The sequence below is a fragment of the Syzygium oleosum genome, unplaced genomic scaffold (genome assembly GCF_021117445.2).
Source record: "Syzygium oleosum isolate NSW1041296 unplaced genomic scaffold, Sole_v2.1 Sole_v2.36, whole genome shotgun sequence".
In the NCBI taxonomy this organism is placed as follows: domain Eukaryota; kingdom Viridiplantae; phylum Streptophyta; class Magnoliopsida; order Myrtales; family Myrtaceae; genus Syzygium; species Syzygium oleosum.
Window position 1 is genome coordinate 2,586,696 of NW_026607520.1, and position 19,635 is coordinate 2,606,330.

The 19,635-nt window shown below is 40.6% G+C and overlaps 1 protein-coding gene across 2 annotated transcripts; it reads left to right on the plus strand.

The window, feature by feature from the left end:
• Nucleotides 1–14,561: 14,561 nt before the first annotated feature.
• LOC130135630 (uncharacterized) lies at nucleotides 14,562–19,199 on the plus strand. 2 transcript variants are annotated; one of them, XM_056305238.1, is made up of 7 exons: nucleotides 14,562–14,801; nucleotides 14,984–15,136; nucleotides 15,242–15,354; nucleotides 15,775–15,864; nucleotides 16,895–16,997; nucleotides 17,101–17,175; nucleotides 18,587–19,199. In XM_056305238.1, the coding sequence occupies exons 1-7, from the start codon at nucleotides 14,667–14,669 to the stop codon at nucleotides 18,707–18,709; spliced, it is 792 nt and encodes a 263-aa protein (XP_056161213.1). In that variant the 5' UTR covers nucleotides 14,562–14,666; the 3' UTR covers nucleotides 18,710–19,199. The 2 variants fall into 2 exon arrangements, with proteins under 2 accessions (XP_056161213.1, XP_056161214.1); XM_056305239.1 differs by having other exon boundaries at nucleotides 14,570–14,750.
• Nucleotides 19,200–19,635: the final 436 nt, after the last annotated feature.

Below are 19,635 nucleotides of genomic sequence, written 5' to 3' on the forward strand. Positions count from 1 at the left end.
TCCAATCCGGGTATCCTACATGGGAATTTACAATGAAGTGATTGATGACCTACTTGCCGTGGAGAACCAGGAATTGCAGATGCATAAAAGCTTAGCGATGTGGACCAATTTCAGTGTTGGATTGGCCTAGATAAGTTCTTCGAGAATATTGAATGGTCACCCTTTTTCCCAGTTCTCTTGTTTTGTAGAGAGGCATTTTCGTCGCTGGCCTTAAAGAGGAAATTGTGAACAATTAGAATCAAGTGCTTTTAAGCTCATAGGCTAAGGCGAAGGTTTGTCTGAAAACACTAAAAAAATCGAGCCTCTCTATTTATTTCAGATTTCACGCGTATAGAAAAAGAGCATAGTTTCTTATAATCAATATATGGACACTTCGGCGAAACCAACATGAACGTTCGGAGTGGTGGATCTCACACGATATTTAGAATGGTATTTCCAACTAATCAAAAATAAAGCTTTTGCTGGCCATTTTCACTTTGCTTGGATTTATTCATCCTGCTAGGACCGAAAGCTGTGCATGTCAGGTCATCGGAAGCATAGGGAAAGACACAAATATGAGTTGCGAGAACTCAACCACTGATACTATGCATTACTTTCCATAGTGAAGTTAAGTGTGTTTGTTTAAGGGAAAATGTTTTTTGGAAATCTATTTTTCGGACTTTTATTCGTTTGGTTCGCCGAAAATGATAAATCAACTGAAAACACTTTCCGATCAAGGAAAATATTCATGTATAAAAATAGGAAAGTGAATTTTCTAATCTAAGAAGGTGAAAACATTTTTCGGAATTTCTCATCTTGAATTTGTTAATATTCTTCTTTTCTTTTCCTTCGTTTTTTTTTCTTTCTTTTTCTTTTTCCTTCCTCTTCCTAGCCTCTGCCACAAGCCCGGACCAGCAAGGCCGAGCTCACCAGCCTATGCCCTGGACCATCAAGCCAAGCTCGAGCCCCTTGTGCCCGTACCCAAGGCTCCGACACCCGAACTCGGGTCCACAAAAGCCATGCTTGGTCCCAGATGCTCAAGCTCTAGTCGAGTTTACAAAAACCGTGCGTGTGTCCTTGATTATTAATGAAATTATTCTCATAAAATATTTGTTTTATTATTTTAAATCTTTTCTTCTCTTTTCTTTTTTTTCTTTTCTTTTCTCTTTTCTTTCTTTTCCTTCATCCTTCTTCCTTTGCCGGCCGCATGCCTCGGAAGCCTGGCGATTGGCCAAGACGTAGGTTAAGCTCGAGGCTCGATCTATCCAGGTGAGTCTGAGCTCGGCCGAGCTTCGTCAAGGCCAGCAAGCTCAAGCTCGCGTGAGGTCGAGGACTAGGCGACCGAGGTGGACGGGGTCGACGCAGAGGGAGACGAGGTCGTCGGAGATGGCTACGATGGTGGTGGTGGTGGTAGAGAGGAGGAAGGAGCAGCGGGTGAGGTGGAGAGGCGGATGGGAGGAAGAAGAAGGAAAAAGAAAAAAAAAAGAAAAAATATTTTAAATATTAAAAAATATATATTTTTTTGATAATTTTTACCATCAGATTTTCCTCACCAAACAGCTGAAAATCTTTTTCAAGTCTTTTTCAGGTTTTACCCAAACACCGAAAAATGACTTCCCAAAAATGGCATATTTTACGCGAAACAAACGCACCTCGCAAAAAACTCAATCATAAAGGAAGATGATTTCCCATAAAGCATTTTCCAGGAATATGGCTAGTTTTCCTTTGTTTGGCGATACACGATCGAATCTTTTTCTAAGGTTTCGATTTCATTGGAAAATGATTTCAATCTCATGACTATATTTCAGGCAATAAAAAATTCGAATTTTTAAATAATTTTTATTTTTATTATTTTAAAAAAAATTCTAATTTTTAAATTTTCTTTTCTTTCCTTTTCTTTTTCCTCTTCTTCCGCCGTGACCGGCTGGTGACAACCACAGGCAAGGTATAGGCTTGCCCGGCAATTGCCACAAGAGAGCTCGACCTTGCTAGCCTCGGCGGAGCTCGGGCATGCCTGGATTGGTCAAGCCTCGAGCTCACTGAGCTGCCGACTGCCTCCAAGGCATGCGGCCGGCGAAGGAATAAGGAGGAAGGAAAAAAAAAGAAAAGAGAAAAGGAAAAAGGAAAAAGAAAGAAGAAAGAAGAAAGAAGAAATAATGAAAATTTGATTTTTAAAAATAAAAAATAATTAAAATTTTGATTTTAAAAAAAATATTTTTATAAGAACAATTCCATTAACTAAGGATCCGAGCCTGAGCGTTGAAGACCCGCACACGGTCTTTGTGGACTAGGGCTTAAGGGCTGGGACTACAACTCGAGCGCCAGGGACCAAGCACGCCATTTATGGACCTGAGTTAGGGTTTTGGAGCATCGGGTGCTAGCACCAGTCACCAAGGGTTTAGGCTCGGCCTTGATCATCCCTAGTGTGGGCGTCGGAGGTCTAGGCTTGAGCACCGTGGTCTCGGGCCTAGCCTTGATGGACCCGGGCCCAGCCGCTAGAGATCTGGTCCTGAATGTCAAGACTTGGGAACCAACGATGGGGTTTATGTGCCCAAGCATAGAGTTTCGAGTCCAAGTGCCAATAGCTAGTTATATTTCAGAAAACATTTTCCGGTTCTTTCAAAGAGAAAATCATTTTCCTGAATTTAATCTTTGATAAGAAAATATTTTTCATTGATTAGGAAAATATTTTCCGTTGACCCGGGAACCAACATTGGGGTTATCGTGCCCAAGCATAGAGTTTCGAGTCTAAGTGCCGATAGCTAGTCTTATTTCGAAAAACGTTTTCTGATTCTTTCAAAGAGGAAATCATTTTCCAGAATTTAATCTTTGATAAGAAAACCTTTTCCGTTAATTAGGAAAATATTTTCCATAGATTCATTTTCCTAAGAAAATCAAATGCAGAAAAATGAAAAAAGTGTTTTCCCAAAAAATATTTTCTTCTAAACAAAGTAACCGATGTAACTATTTAGAAATTATTCAATCACCATTGCTATTGGCTATTTTGTTTGGGATCTAGAACTTGGTAGCTAGCTCTGAGTGTATTGCAAAATTTGGAATGGGTGGAGTACGCCTAGAGGAAGGGAAACACTAAGAAAGTTTTGCTCCTATTGGATGAAAAGCGTGAGGTTAAAGCTTTCAAATAACGAGACTTGGAAAAATTTTGAAAAATGATATCTGTATTTATGAAAAGTCTGTGACCCGATTGTATCAAAAAAGGCGGTTCGACATTTAAAAACAAAATGTCCAGATTGCGATTTTTTGAAATTATTGACCGAACGGACCGCCATGGTAGATTTTTTTAGATTAAATTGCCAAGAATTGAATTGCACATTGTTTTATATCTTTTGTCTAACGATGTTTCCTTGACGTTATCGAATTGCAACTGTATTATTGTATGGCCTTGGAATATATGCGACTGATACTTCCCTCTTCCTTGTCGAGGATCTCCTCCGCTAGCGAGAAGCCTCTGGATGGTTCGTCAAGTGAACATTCTTCACAAGGAGATACATGTCAGGACCTCAGTGCTGCAGCTAGTAAATGAGCTATTCGTCAAAATGGAAGACAATGGGTGTGCTCCAAATGTCGTCACATTCAACACATCAATGCATACTTTTTGCCAAAATCATGAGGCGTTGAAGGTGATCGAGCTGCTTAAGAAAATGGCAGGAAAAAATATGGTACCAGATGCAACCACAGCATCTATAGTATTTGACTTGCTTTCAAAGGATAAAAACCATCACGAGTATCTAACTTTACTTCCGGAATTTCCTTCATGAAAGTCTGTGGGAGAAGGCACAGTGCGGTCATTGGGATGCTATTTGCAGAAGGACTGCGGCGGACAAGGCCGGCATCATCCTGCGGTTGCGAGTTTTGGAGGATGGTCAAGTCAAATTGTCTGTTGGACTCAGCTAGCTTTGGCATTGTGGTTTTTTCATAGGTGATTTAGTGATTACAATTGATACGGGTTTTCGATAGATTGAATGCATGTGAAGAAGCATGTGGCACATCCCTTGGCATGCCCCGTCCATATATAATTGCTTCATGTTTGGCCACTTGACAAGTCTTATGCCTTTTGCCTTTATACAAGAGCAGACAGGATCGATTGTGCCGTCCAGTTACATAGCTGTTGGAATGCCTGTGCAGGAGACTCAATCTCTAAGTAGTCTAGGAGCTCTGCAATGCCGGGGACGGGGGCGTCATGTGATGCATTTGGGGGACAGAAAGGGCGTACCGAAATATTTTCGGAGTTCCTAGCGGGAAGCTGTTGTTTCCAGAAGGTAAGAGAATAGTCGCAAGGTTCTGCGGGATCGAAAGATTACTCTATAACAGCTCCTCGCTCATACAGACTAACGAAGAGTGTTATCATGAGAAACAAACTCAAAGCGTCAGAATTATAAGGCAACTTTAGTCAAGAACATTGCCTTTTTCCTTGACATAACATTCATCTGAGCTGGAGGGCAAAACCGGTTCTACCAATCTACTCCCGGGAACAAAAAAATAGAATAACAGGGAAACAAAATGGTTATCATTCGCGCTCTTAGATTGCAGCCATGATAGGACGGCTTAGTTTTGCAAATCGTCTTTTAAACCCCTTTTTTTTTATTTATCTTTTCCATTAGGGTCCACTTTAACGTTCCTATTATCATCCTTCGAGTTCGATGCAAGAGCAAATTAAGAAAAAATTTCAATTTCCCTTTTTTTTTAATCAAATTGTGCAATCTTTGTTGAGTAAAGTCATGGAGGAGTTTGACCGTCGTTTAGCAAGTCAAAACAAACAGGTGAGTGGTCATTATTTTGGGAAAATTATCGAAAAGAGTCTCAAAATTTATTATATTGATGTTAATTCAATTCTAAATTTTTTAATTTTGCTAATTAAATCCTAAACTTTTTGACGATTTGCCAATATAATCCTTCCGACCAATTTTAGTCGAAAGTTGCTTACGTTGACGCCAACCATACTAAGTAGGACGGTCGGTGCTGATGTGAACAATTTATTTAAACTTTTTAAAATTTCTGAAATTTTTATAAGTTATTTGATTTTGTTTCTTTTTGTTAAAACAAAAAGAAACAAAATCAAATAACTTATAAAAATTTTCTTGCTTTTCCTTTTCTTTCACTAGGTCCGGCGAGGGTCGCCGACTGACCCTCGCCGACCATTGGGCGAGGGTCGTGAAGCCCTCACTAGTCATGGACCTTGACCCTCACCAGACTTAATATAAAAATAGGAGAAGAAAAAAAGAAAAAGAAAAGAGAAAAAAAGTCACAAAGAACCCAAACTATACCCACTGTGACGTATTTATTCTAAACCTTCTTTGTGGCATGGAAACCCCAAACTATGCCCACTGTGACACATTTACTCCAAAAAAATTTCTTGCAACATAAAAAACCTCAAACTTGTACCAATATGACTCATTTACCCTCCATTAAGATTCCGTCAGAAGATTTTTTTAGTTAAAACAAGGTCGTTTTTATTTCATTTAAGTCACGTGAGCGTTATGTCAACAACATTTGTTTTACGACGTCAATATAGGCAAATTTTAAACGGTCCTCATTGACGGAACTTTGACGGAGAGTAAATGAGTCACACGGGTAAAATTTTGGGATTTCTGGTGTCACAGAAAAAGTTTGTGGTAAATATGTCACAGTTGACATAATTTGAGATTTTTGGAAAAGAAAATAAAAAATATAGAAATTGCCAACGTCAGCATCGACTGTGCCATGTAAGATGACTGGTGTCCACGTCAGCAATTTCCTGCTAAAATTGATCGAAAGAACTATATTGGCAAATCATCAAAAGGTTTAGGACTCAATTGGCGAACTGAAATGTTTATTACTGAATTGGCACTCATATAATAAATTTAGAACTTTTTTTTTATATAATTTTGTCCATTAGTTCTCTGCAATGTACTACATCTACAAGCACAGATAATTGCTTCTTGATAGAGTTCTTTTCCATTTTTTTAATGTGTTCCATCTAACTGGTAGAGTTACATAATGATAAACAGTACATATAAGAACGATTTTGCCTGCAAAAATGTCAATATAAGCAAGATAGATATCACTAAACTTTTTAATGTGAAAAAGAGCCCGATGAAAAAGCCAATTGATGTTGTTTTCTTTAGGGATAATGATACAAACAGTCCCTAAACTTTGGCCCAATATGCAATTTGGTCCATAAACTTTTAATTTGTTCAATGTAGTCCTAAATTTAGACTAATGTTCAATGTGGTCCCTCAATTTTTAATTTGTTCAATTTGATCCCTTAACTTTTGGTACATATTCAATTTAGTCCCTGAATTATATGAAATGTTCAATATAGTCCCTATTCAATTTAGTTGCTAAACTATATGAAAATGTTCAGCATTTTCATATAGTTCAGGGATTAAATTGAACAGGTACTAAAAATTCAGAGACTACATTAAACAAATTAAAAGTTCAGGGACTTGTGACATCCTCAAGTTTCGACCCTATTCTGGATGTAATGAAATAATTACATTCATCAATGCACTGTTAGTTAAATTTCGCTCTGAATTGATCACTTATCAGAGATTAACTATTAGGGAGAGGCAATTAAGAAATTAAGTACGCACAACCTGAGAACTCAACCATGGAATGATAATTCGACCATAAAGATTGATGAGGGATAATTTTGAGCCATTATAGACGATCAAGGAACGGTTATAGAATATTTTACCAATAGTATACAATCGGATTGCGGGTGATTCCGCCTGACCATTATATGGATTGCAAACGACCCTAAACCAATCTCTATTGATCGTGTACTTCGGAACTAGCAATTGACCCTTCGCAATTATATGACAACCGAGATCATCCATGGCTCGAGAAAACTTAAACGTGGATTGATATCAAGTCAACCATGGGTCGAATAGGCGTAACTCCTAAAAGCCGTTCGTTAGTTTGAGATATACTAAAGTTGCGATTGATCGATTTTGACCATGAATTAGAATCCGAAATTGGGGATCGAACTTTCAAGGATTTCAAGACTAACCTATTAGACGTCGCCTCATTAATTCTCCGGTTTATCGGTTTGCTCGAAATGCTCAGAAATGGAGTTAACGAGCCGAGAATTGGAGCCCATGAAGAAGTGGGCCGAGCGAAGGCCTATTGGGCCTCACGCCCAATGTGCTTCGGCCCAATTGGGCCCAAGCAAGCCCAATGAGACTCACTAAGCCCACTTAGCCAATTTTCAAACCTATTAGCAATTCTAGCTCAATCTTTATCCTTTTGAGCCCGAACTCGATTTATATGAGCCCGTACAAAATACTGATCCATATACGCGTATAGTATTTTATACTATACTTTGTGAAATTACCAAAATGCCCTTCTAGCATTTATTGATAAGTGATAAAGGGGAGATAATGCCTTAATGAGTGAAGACTTTGGGGGCAATTGCATGATGAGTGAAGATCTTGGGGAGTGGATAATATCTCCCAAACTCTCTCTCTCTCTCTCTCTCTCTCCCTCATCCGCCGGTCTCTCTCTCCCTCTCGGCCTCACCACTTCTGGCCATCACCGACACCGTCTGCCATCGGCCACCAAGCTACCAGCCGCATGCCATGATCGCCCAAAGCCATGTGCTGTCTGTCTGGGCCGTTTTCGCCGCCTGTCCACCTTCACCGAAGCCAAACCAGCCCTCACCAGTGCTGTTTTGCTGCTGTCCAGCCGTCCGTCGTCACCCCGTGTCGTTTCCAGACCGAGCCACGTGTAGCCCTCGCCGCCACCGTCGCGCCCGTGTCGTCGGAATCGTTAACGGGTGAGTTATCGCCTTAATCCCTTGATTAGTACGTTAAACTTGATTAAGATGAGTTTAGATTAAGTTAATTATGCTTAGTGCTAATTAACAAGGGATTAGTTGATAAGCTATCGCGATAAATGATAAGCGGTAGTGATAAGTTATCGCGATAGGTGATAAGTGGACTCGATAAGTTATCGAGAAAATGCGATAAGCTATCGAGGTTTTAGTGATAAGCTATCGCCAATTATGCGATTGGCTATCGAGGAAATGATAATAAGCTATCGTAAAAATGGTGATAAGCTATCATCGGAGGGACGATAAGCTATCGGTTTTGAGTGATAAGCTATCACAATTAGGTGATAAGCTATCACTAATTGGTAGATAAGTTATCGCAATTAGGGCGATAAGTGCATTTTATATGATTGTTTTCTCCTTAATTTAAATGTTGAATTATGTCCGTTTCATGCTGTTTATTGTCCGTCTTGCCTTGAATAATAATTGCTATGTGTGAAACCTTGTTATTTAATTTTTAAAAGGGTTTTCGTGAGCATATAAATAGTAAATCCCGAGGTGTCGGGTTTATATGTCAAGTTTTATAAGTTAAATAGGGCAAGGATGTTTGAAAAGGGAAGCATGCAAAGTTTGACGGTTTAATTATGTATATATGATCACGTGTGAATTAATTACGTGTGATCACGTGTAAATACCCGGTTAAGCCGGAAGACCCCCGTACAAGGACGGGCGTGCCCTGAGTGGCCGTAATGAAATACCCAGTTAAGCCGGAAGACCCCCGTGCAAGGACGAGCGTGCCCTGAGTGGCCGTAATGATCGAGACATGTGAGTTTGTGAAAGTTGCTATGTGTTCGGATTATCTATATACCGATTGTACTGTTGTGGTATGTACTGAGTTATATCGTGCGGGGCGTGTATACTAAGGCAAGGTAAGAACGCTCGCGGTGATTCTATGGCTTGTTCGTTTATGCAGGATTGTATTGTCTGCTTGTGCATATGGTCATGGCAAAGCCGGGGTTGCTTTGCTATTGATTTGCCATCGTTATATCGCTGCATGTTTTAGGTGCATCCGTGATGAGTTGACTTCCTAATCGAGGCTTAGATCGTTAACTTGCTGAGTATATCTCATTGTTGTTTGTTAACTGCTTTCAAACCCCCGACTATGAACCGCTCGCCCACTCATTTTGGGGTACCCATGGACATGGGCATAATTATAACTGAGTATCCGGCAAGGCAGGATAGGACGTACTAGAAGCACGCGACCACTGTTTGGGTGGATAAAGGTTTGGTGATGTGGAAGCCACATGAGTTCATTACATGGTCCCTTAGGGACGGAGATGGGTTGTTCAGACCCATTAGGGGTTTTGATGGACCACCGAATGGAGGTGTAGGGGAAGAAGTGTGGGACCCCATGGACTTAGACCCGCCGGACGGAACAGTGACGGATCCGAAGTCCGATCCGGACGAAGAGTAATCTGATCCAGAGACGCCTCCTGGGTATCACCGGGTTTGATGATGGGTTTGGATATCCCATCTTTTTTATCGCTCCCTTTTGATAGTGAAGCTGTGTGGTCTTTTAGAAAGTGGCCTTGTGATAGGTTTGTATATTGTATCTTCCTAAGGTTAACGATGTGTTTATAAAATGGCTTCCTTGGTTTTCTTCTCAAAGTGCTTTCCTTACTATCCCGTTTTATTAATTGTTGTTGGGATTTTCAAGTTCGTTTCCGCATGCTTTTCATCGTAAGCTAGAACGATTGGATCGGCGACACGTCCTGGGACGTTGCCATTACATGACCATAGATGAGATGTTAGCACGCTCGAGGTTTGGGGCGTGATAGGACCACATTGAACATTAGGCTAAAGTTTAGGGACTATATTGAATAAATTAAAAGTTCAAGGCCCAAATTACATATTGAGCTAAAGTTCATGGACTGTTTGAGTCATTTTCCTTTTTTTTATTCACTCATTGTTGGAGACGCCGTTTATAGCAAGTTGTTTTCTGGTTACCTAATTTGTTTGCTCTGTTCACGTTGGTAAATTAATGTGGAACCACTACTTTTTAAACTTCCAGCTAGTTCTAACTTCTAAGCGTGCTGCAAAAACTGGAGTTGATGGAGTAAATCTAAAGGAAGGAAACCACTGAGAAAGTTTAGCTCCAATTGGATGAAATGATGTGAGGTTTATAGCTTTCAAATCATATATTGGAAAGATTTTGGAAAACAATGATTATATATATATTTTTATTCAAATTGGCCAAACTTTGATCGGACATAACCTCTCTGTACAACGTCTCATTAACTCGATTTTTTGTATCAATGGAATGCCCCTGACCCGATTGTTCTAAAATTGCAATTTGATTCTTAAAAAAAGTTGGATTGCGAATTTCTATAAATCGGATTGAACGGACAACCATGATAGATTCTTTTAGAATTAAATTGCCAAGAATTAAATTGTACATCGTTTTATATCCATTTTATAACGTTGCTGTCTTGATGTTATCAAATATTATTCTTTGTGGCCGACAATTGGAATTTAAACACAATCAACATAAAAGCATATGTTGATAAAAAGCAATTGATAAAAGCAATTAGTTGCGCGAAAGTTGTTGGAATTTAAACTGTTTTGATTGATGAGATGTTCATTATACACATGTCACAATATCATTAGGGGTTAATATTACTATACCAAAAATCCAGAAATGGCACGCCCGAAAAAACCCTTAACCGTTTGGATCGTGTCACGTATATCCTAAATTAATTTTCGTATCACAAAAAATTTCAAATCAAAACATTCATGCTCCATTTACCCCAAACGATTCATGTCACAAAAAATTTACCATGACTTCCGGTTCGAGGCTTATTGGCTAGATGACCCAGAATGTAGAGACATTGTGGAGGAGGCATGGCATGACCAGGCAAACGATAATGTAGATTTTGTGAGTGAGTCCAGAAAAGTGGTTGAAGCCTTGACTAGGTGGAGTAGAAGGAGATTCTCAAATGCACATAAACAAATACAATGCTTGATGAGGAGATTAACGAACCTGATAAACAGTATGGATGGGGGAAGGGAAAAAGTGGCCATTCAACAAATCAAGGAGCAAATTGAGAGACTATGGAGGCAAGAAGAGATGTATTGGAGTATGAGGTCCCGAATTAGCTAGTTAAAGTGGGGAGATAGAAATACCAATTACTTCCACGCCACCACGATTCAAGGAAGACAAAGAAACAGAATCTCTATGCTGAAAATGGGGGAGAATAGATGGAGCAGGGATCCTTCAGAGCTCAAGTCACATATCCAATCATTTTATCAGGATTTATATGAGTCAACAGGACACAGAAATTTCCAACCAGTAATTGATCAATGCCCATATACTCCAAAAGAGGGGATGAACGAGGCCTTAATGAGAAAAGTGTCGTTTGAAGAGGTGAAAAAAGCTGTGTTCCAAATGGGTGCAACCAAGGCCCCCGATCCGGATGGATTGAATGGCCAATTCTATCAGCATAACCGGGAGAGTATACAGCATGATGTCTACCGTTTGGTGGATAATTTCTTCACCTCAGGTGTGCTCGACCCCACCCTAAATCATACTTCTATAACCCTTATTCCTAAGGTGGCGAACCCCGAGTGCATTAATCAATATAGGTCAATCAGCTTATGTAATTTCAGTTACAAAATCATTTCTAAAGTCATGGCCAACCGTCTAAAACCTTGGCCTTCTGAACTTATTTCCACTGAACAAAGTGCATTCGTGAGTGGAAGGCAGATTCAAGACAACATATTAGTAGTTCAGGAAGTACTCCACCAATTGCGTACTAGGAAAAGGGAAAGAAAGTTCCAAGCAATACTCAAGCTGGACATGCAGAAAGCTTATGATAGAGTTGAGTGGGATTTCCTGTGTGCTAGTATGCTGAAAATGGGCTTCAGTAACAGATGGGTTCAGTTAATCAGGGAATGCATATCTACGGTCTCTTTTAGCGTCCGAGTTAATGGGGAATCCCTACAGGACTTCCAGCCGTCCCGGGGCATAAGGCAAGGGGATCCACTATCGCCGTACTTGTTTATTATTCTGGCCAATGCCTTATCGTCTCTAATGAACAAAGCAATTGAGGAGGGTACCATCAGAGGTATAAAGCTGAATAGATGGTGTCCCACATTATCACATCTATTATTTGCGGACGACGCAATTTTTTTCTTGAATGGAACAGTCTGCGAATGTCAGAATTTGGCAAGTATTTTGAACCAATATTGCTATGCTTCGGGCTAGGCTATCAAATTAAACAAGTCAGGTATCTTCTTTAGCAATGGATGCCCTAAGTTACTGAAGAGGAATATGGCGGAGCAGCTACGAGTTCCTATTATTGACAAAACCGGTAAGTATTTAGGCATTCCATCAGATTGGGGGCAGTCAAAGAAACAAATGTTTGCCTAGATATTAGCAAGAGTCAATATGAAGCTAGAGGGGTGGAAGGAAAAGCTGATTACCAAAGCAGGGAAGGAGATCCTAATTAAAACTGTCATTCAAGCTTTGCCACAGTACGCAATGTGCATTTTTAAGATTCCTATCTCGATTTGTCGAGCAATTGAGCAGAAGATTTCCTCCTTCTGGTGGAAGCAAAGTGCAGACAAAGCATGTATCCATTGGAGAAAATGGGAACTTCTGAAAATTAGGAAAGACGCGGGTGGCTTAGGCTTTAAGGACCTAATTGTTTTTAATAAGGCAATGCTGGGAAAATAGGCCTGGCAACTAATACAAGCACCGAATGCCCTTTGGAGTCAAGTACTGAAGGGAGTCTATTTTCCCCGTGGTGAGTTTTGGCAAGCAAACAAGGGCCATCGCCCATCCTGGGGGGTGGCGAGTCTATTAATGGGCGAGAGATGTAATTGAAGCGAGATGCTAGATGGAAAGTAGGTGACGGCAAAAAGATAAAAATTAAAGAGGACGGTGGCTCCCTTCGGCAAAATTATTGGCCCCTTGAACCAGGAGGCACCAAAATTAGTAGCAGAACTGATTAACCAGGAAACTCATGAATGGAAATCACACTTGATAAAGGAAATTTACGAGGAAGATGTGGTGCAAGAAATACTGACAATCCCATTAAGCACAAACCCTTCGGAGGATACTTTGGTGTGGACAGGGAACACAAAAGGAGTCTACTCGGTTAAAAGTGGCTACAATAGGTTATGCTCCCAAATTTCACAACAACAGAGGAATCAAGCATCACCATCATATCAGCCTCCCAGGAACTTATGGACTAAAATATGGCAAATCCTAGTCTACCCCAAGGTTCGTCATTTCTTATGGAGCATATGCACAAATGCTCTACCGACAAAAGAAAATCTGTATAGAAGAAAGATGGCACCTGATCCCCTCTGCCCGATCTGCCGCCGAGTCTCGGAGATCCCCGAACACCTGCTCCTCCTTTGCGATTGGACAAGAAATGTTTGGTTAGGCTCTCGGTTAAATCTAGACACCTCAGCTACCAAAATTTCTAGAATGGATAAGTGGCTTGCGGATTAACTGTCGAAAGACCCTCCCTCGCCGTGTGACACCCACTCCTCCTCGGAAGACCTTCCCTCGTCGGCGATAGTGGCTGGCATAATATGGTTGATCTGGAAGGCACGAAACGCCTTGGTATTCCAGCAGCGCAAACCGAACCCATGGAACATAGTGGAAGAAGCAATAAGTGACTATAAAGTGTTTGAGAGGTGGAACACAAACAAAAAGGTAGGAACACAACAGTTGAAAACCTTAGTAGATCGTTGGTCTCCGCCGGCGAAGGGGAACCTCAAGCTGAACGTCGATGCGGCTTGGTGCAGCGAAACACGAGAGGCTGCGGCTGCGGCTGCGGGAGTCCTCTGGAACCAAGATGGACTCCTAATTTTTGGGTTCGCGAGGTCTTTTAGAGCTCCATCAGCTAGCATGGCGGAAACCCTTGCTCTACGCGACGGACTCTCCTTTCTGTTGAAGCTTCAAAGTCAAAAGGAAAGGGAAAGTGATCTGCACAGTGACTTCTCTGATCTGTGCGTGGAAGTAGAGTCAGACAGCCAAGCGTGCGTGAGGTGGATCTCGGGCCAAGAAGAGAGCCCGTGGACCGTGAGTTCAGTGGTTGAAGACTGCCGAAAATTGATGGCCCAACTAAAAGAGGTATTTTTAGCCCATTGTCCCAGAAACTCAAACCAGGCCGCGGATTGGGTGGCGAAGGCCCAGCGTACTCATTCCTTAACTCCAAATTGGTTTTCTAAACCTCCCCGTACCCTTTGGTCTCTCTTATGTTATGATTGTGGAGACTCATGTGAGTCAATTTCTAGTGTCTAATGAAAAGTTCAGCGTATTTTCGTCCCAAAAAAAAAAAAAGCTAATGATTTGAGCTTGAGATCCGAGAAGTGAAGGAAATAGACGAGACGATTTTTCTTAAATTGAATTGATCAACGGACTCCATTTCTGGCGAAAAAAGGAAAAAAATGGCTCGAACCCACGTTAATAGAGTTGGGTTTTGGAATTGAATACTTTACGGACACTAAAACGATAAGAAACAGGTAAATAAGGCCGATTATGAGAATTTTGGCGATATGAAAGTCCGGGGTAAAGCAGTATAGGTTTAGTACCAATTTAAGATTTTTCGTGAAATTAAAAAATTATCTTGGATAAATACGACACAAGTGCATCGGTTCGAGAATTTTAGTGATACGAAAATCTTGGGTAAAATGTTTCGTATTGTGATTTTTTCCACGGCATCATTCGTAGCTTTTCAAGAGAGAATTAACTTTCTTTCTTGTCAGGCCGCCGATATTGATTCCTCGTACCCTTGACGCAAAATGAAGAATATTTAGGGGGGCAAACGCTAATGGAGGCAAACCCATCGCTCGCTCGCAGCAACTCACTCAGTTCGACAGCCGAGGCTCGCCGCCGGAAGCCATGACTTCCCGCGTGACGAAGCTCGACTACTACGCCGACATGTGGAGGCTCGTCTCCCAGTCCACGGTCGTCTCCTTCCTCGAGGTGAGTCGCTTCCCGTTCCTCCGGCCTCTGAGAAATCCAAGAAAGCCCGCGGTATGTTCGCGCATTTGCATTCCATGCGTTGTTTCTCGCCGAATGGCTATCTGGGTATCTTCCGTTTTTGGTGGGTTTGTCGTAGCTGCTGCTGCAGCAAATGTAGTCTCCGTGTGATCGAGTTGAAAAAGTGGTATTGACCGATCAATCTTGAAGTTGATTTGTTCTTTTTTTTTGGGAAGGATGATGATGGTCGGAGTGCTTTGGTGCTGGACTCTACGATCTTCCATCCCCAAGGCGGCGGGCAGCCGGCGGATATGGGCTTCATCACCGTCGAAGGTGATGATCGGGAGGTGAAGTTTGCCGTGGAAGATGTCCGGTTGAAAGATGGACTTGTAGGGCCGGCGGCATTTCAGTCGTGTTATGCTTTTCTGATGAAATTTCTTGTGATTTCTTAGTAGTCAAGCTTGACGTCGGTTGTGTTGCTTGCTCTCCTCTAGGTTTACCATTATGGTCACGTTGAGGATTTGGCTGAGGGCGGTGTGGTGGAATTTGAGGAAGGAAAGGAGGTTCACTTGCGCGTGGACGAACCTAGGCGCAAGCTCAACTCCAGGTATCTTTTAACGAGAAAATAACAATGAGATAGTCTAGATGATCAGTGATTTCTTTGCCCTTTACTATTTGTTCCCATATGCTTGTGAAACATATAATGTTTGCTATGTCACATAGCTTTGTCTGCATTTGGCATTTCCCACATCAAAAGAAACAGCATCCTATGTCCCTTTCGTCAGGCCTTTAGATACCATGTTCTGTCTTTGAATTGAATCCAAGTTAAAACAGAGTTTGATGCTAATCGTGGTCATATGATCATTACTTTCAGTGCATGGTTGCATCGCACAAGTTTTAGATGATAAAGAGTCAAAGTTGAACCCTATTATCTGCAGCAATCTCTTGATTAATCTTCTGGGATTCCCTTTGGTGCTGTTTTGCTGGTATGATGGAGTCTGTTTCAATGATCTCTTGACTCAATCAGGTTGCATTCAGCTGGGCATTTACTGGACGTATGTATGAAGAGGGTGGGACTTGGTTTGGAGCCAGGCAAGGGTTACCATTTCCCTGATGGGTATGATCTATGAGTTAATTTAGTTGTATCATAGCTACCTAAAATCGCATGATAATAAAGCCTACACAATTCAGTAGTTATGTGAGGATAATACGTAGTTTTAGCTTGGTAGTCATCATTTCCTCAATGTGTATTACCTTGAACTCGATTTGATGCTATAATCACAATAAGGGTTCTAAAATTTTTGGCCGAAGTGCAGTTTTATTTAAAGCTTTCCATTTGTTCAATTAAGTCCTCAAACCTTTAGGAAATGTTGGATAAAGTCATTGTGTTAAACTCTAGCGGATTCCTATATGTGGCAGTGCCCCAACACGTAGGATCTCCATGAAAGTTAACTGACCAGTTTAATGAAGGACTTGCTTGATCTTTGGATAAAAGTTTTGGGAGTTATTTGCACCAAAGAAGAGTTATTTGCATGAAAGTAAAGTTGTAGGATGCAATTGCACTTTGGACATAAGCTTTAAGACTCAGTAAACTTATCCAAAGAGTCATTAGCCAAAACAGAAAACTCATCCAAAGAGTGGGAGTATAAGAATTTGTAACTGGTGCAGTTTACTTATATTTATGCTTACTAAGACTTTTCACTTTTTGCCCACGCACTACAATCGGTCTTCAAATTTTCTGGATGTGGCATTTTCACATGTTGTTTTGGATATTTGGGTATTGGAATAGGGTACCATCGATGATCATTTTTACCAGGCCATTCACATTATTGAAATGCAAGATCCTGCTAGATAGGCGAAATTAAGGTGTACAAGCTTATATATTATTTTGCTCCTTGAGACTTCTATATGGATGTTCCAGAAGTAGCTTTCTCAGAAGGAAAGCTTCTTGTTTCTGCTGGATGCCTGGAATGGTTTTTAAGATAAATTTTTTTTCCAGGCCATTTGTTGAATGTGAGCCCATATATTGTTTTACTTCTTGAGACTTGCAGCATAGATTTTCCAGAAGTAGGTTTCTCTGTACAAGTAAAGCTTCTTGTTTCTGCTGGATGCCTGGAGCTTGTTTTTTAGATAGACTTTTTTTCCAGACCATTTGTTGAATATAAAGGCGTTATTCCACCAAGTGAAATATCTAACAAGCAGAAGGAATTGGAGACGGAAGCTAATGCATTGATATCTAAAGGAGAGGAAGTAAGATGCTACTTTACTTTTCCTTTTGTTGAAAAATAGACTTTTAATGGTTGGTCGTGTTGCTTCATATGAAAATCTTACTCATTTTATCGATACCTTACAGGTTTCTGCTGCGATATTACCTTATGATGAAGCTTTAGAGCAATGTGGCGGTTCCCTTCCTGATTATATTCCCAAGGTCAGCAGTTCATATACAACAACTATCGCCCCTGCGGCCTTTAATTCAGATATCTTCCTGCATTGTTAAGCTTTATGCTTTGTGATAAGAAGCAAGGTTTCCACAACAGGACCAGACCAGATATTTCAATTGGTGGAACTGGTCCTTGATCTGCTACTCTGCTTACGTACACAAATGATATTGGTACAAAACAGATTACAATTTGCATTGACCCAGTTCAACTAGACGAACTGGTGAACCCGGTTTGACCATTCTAGAGCTTTTTTGATGGGTGAGAGTGAATGCAAGGATCGGGAATCGAACCACTCTCCCCTTGGGATTACTGGGCATAACCAGCAGCCAAACTTTCTACTCACTACCAGAGACCCCATTGATGTTTATAAGAAAGAGTTAAGTCTATTCATCTAAAGAATGAATTAGTTACTCCCACTGGAAAAGTTTGTGAGATGGTGCTGATGGGAATCAATCTTGCGCCCCCCATAACATGTGCGCTTCCCTGCCATTCCTTCTGGCCAGCATTTGTTTGCCTACTTGTCTAACATCTGGAAATGGAATTGTCGGTTTAACCTGTTGAACTGCATTGACTGGCTTTTACACTGGTATGGGGTTTAATAACATTAATAAAAAGTAATGTGCTGCCTAGTGCCAGTTTTCTATTTTTCACTCAAACCATTAAATATTCATATAAATGCCTTGACAATCTGTTGGCACACCCGTTTTCTAGGAATGAGAAGATTAAAATGAGAATGAGATGTTTCATTCATTTTCATTTGGTGTTTGGTGACTCGGAATAACATGGAATGAAATGGATATTGACAACAAAAGAGACTTCATTGCCACATTCTCATTAGTGTGGGGGAAAGGTGTGAATGAATTTGAAGGAATTGCTATGACTAAATAAAAAACGGAAATTCCATAGATAGCAAAACATTTTATGGCATGACAACAATTAAATCAAGAAATGTGGCATGATATCTCTCTTTTTCCTTTTATTTAATTCCTTTTTGCAACTTTTGATGTAAATTTGTAGTATATGCTTCTCTGTTATAATAAGTTTCGATCATGTTTCCAATCATAAAAACCTCCATTCCGATTCCAAGGTGTTACGAAGCATGATAGTTTAAACTTTATTTACAATTCAGATTGCCAAATGTTTATTCTGATTCTTTTTACTTCATTTCATTTGTTTCTTTCCAACGAATCAAACAGGGCCTCAATAGTTTTATACTGCAAGGCTCCAAAAGAAGATTTGAATATCATTCATTTTACGGTTTCCGGTTGCTACTTGTAGATGTGTGTTGCGTGAAGTATATTGTACATAACTCATCTTGTTTGCCCATATGGTTACTGGTTGTTCCCATTGTTTATATGCAAAGCATTTGATATAACCTATATATTGCAACTATTGCAGGAAAGCACTCCTCGCATTGTGAAATTGGGAAGTAATCCTGGTTGTCCATGTGGTGGTACCCATGTTCATAATCTATCAGAGATAATTAGCATGAAGGCAAGTATTCAGCTGCACATTTTCTGAATAATAACTATGGGATTGTTAATATCTGATCTAATTTACTCTATTACTTTACAACTGAAAACAAGAGTACGATGAGAATATACCCCCTCAAGGTCTTGTATGACACTAGAAAAACTATTAGAATCAAGTCCAATTTCTCTTGACTTTTATCGGTTATGTTGTTTTTCAATGTTTCATAGCCTGCTGTGTTCTAAGGCTCTTCGATAATTGTTCAGGTTTCGCAAATTCGCGTGAAGAAAGGCATGACAAAAGTCTCCTACACTGTGGTTTGATTTTGGTCCTAATTAGAACTCTTAATGTTGGTATCGAATGTATGGCGGCTTGGTTTTAGGAACAGACATCAAAATGATATGGAGCCTATAGTAAGGTATGCCCCATCTTACCGGACATTGGTCCCTTGGTGGGCGTTTTCTGAATTTGGACTTCGGTAACTTCGTGTGTAAGTAATAGTTCGACGTTTGCTTAGCATATGGAAGTTCCTATTGTTACATATCTCTCTCTCTCTCTCTCTCAACAAGCTCTTTAAGTCGTTGTTAATCGTGGTGCTTTCGAGGAACTTCGAGAAAGATGAGACGATAAGCTCTTTATCGCCAGTCGCATTAGACAAGTTTTGGAATATACGCACAACATGATCCTTTCTGCTTGGCTGAGAGAAGGATGTCATGCCATTTGGCGGCTGTGGGCTCATGTAGTTTACTAGTGATTGTCGTTGTGTTTCGCTTATGCGTCACGAAAGCAGATTAGCTGCGAAGTTCGGAACCGGCTCTTCTCCTCGTCGCTTCCCGGCCTAACCGAAAGCTACTCCTCTGTCAAGATTTCCCTGCTCAATGCCAGCTCTTCATTCTTTTTGCCCCCCCTTGAGATTGAGACGTTGATCTATGCCCGAATCCTCTGCCTGGGGATTTTACTTGCATCGCAGATCCCGT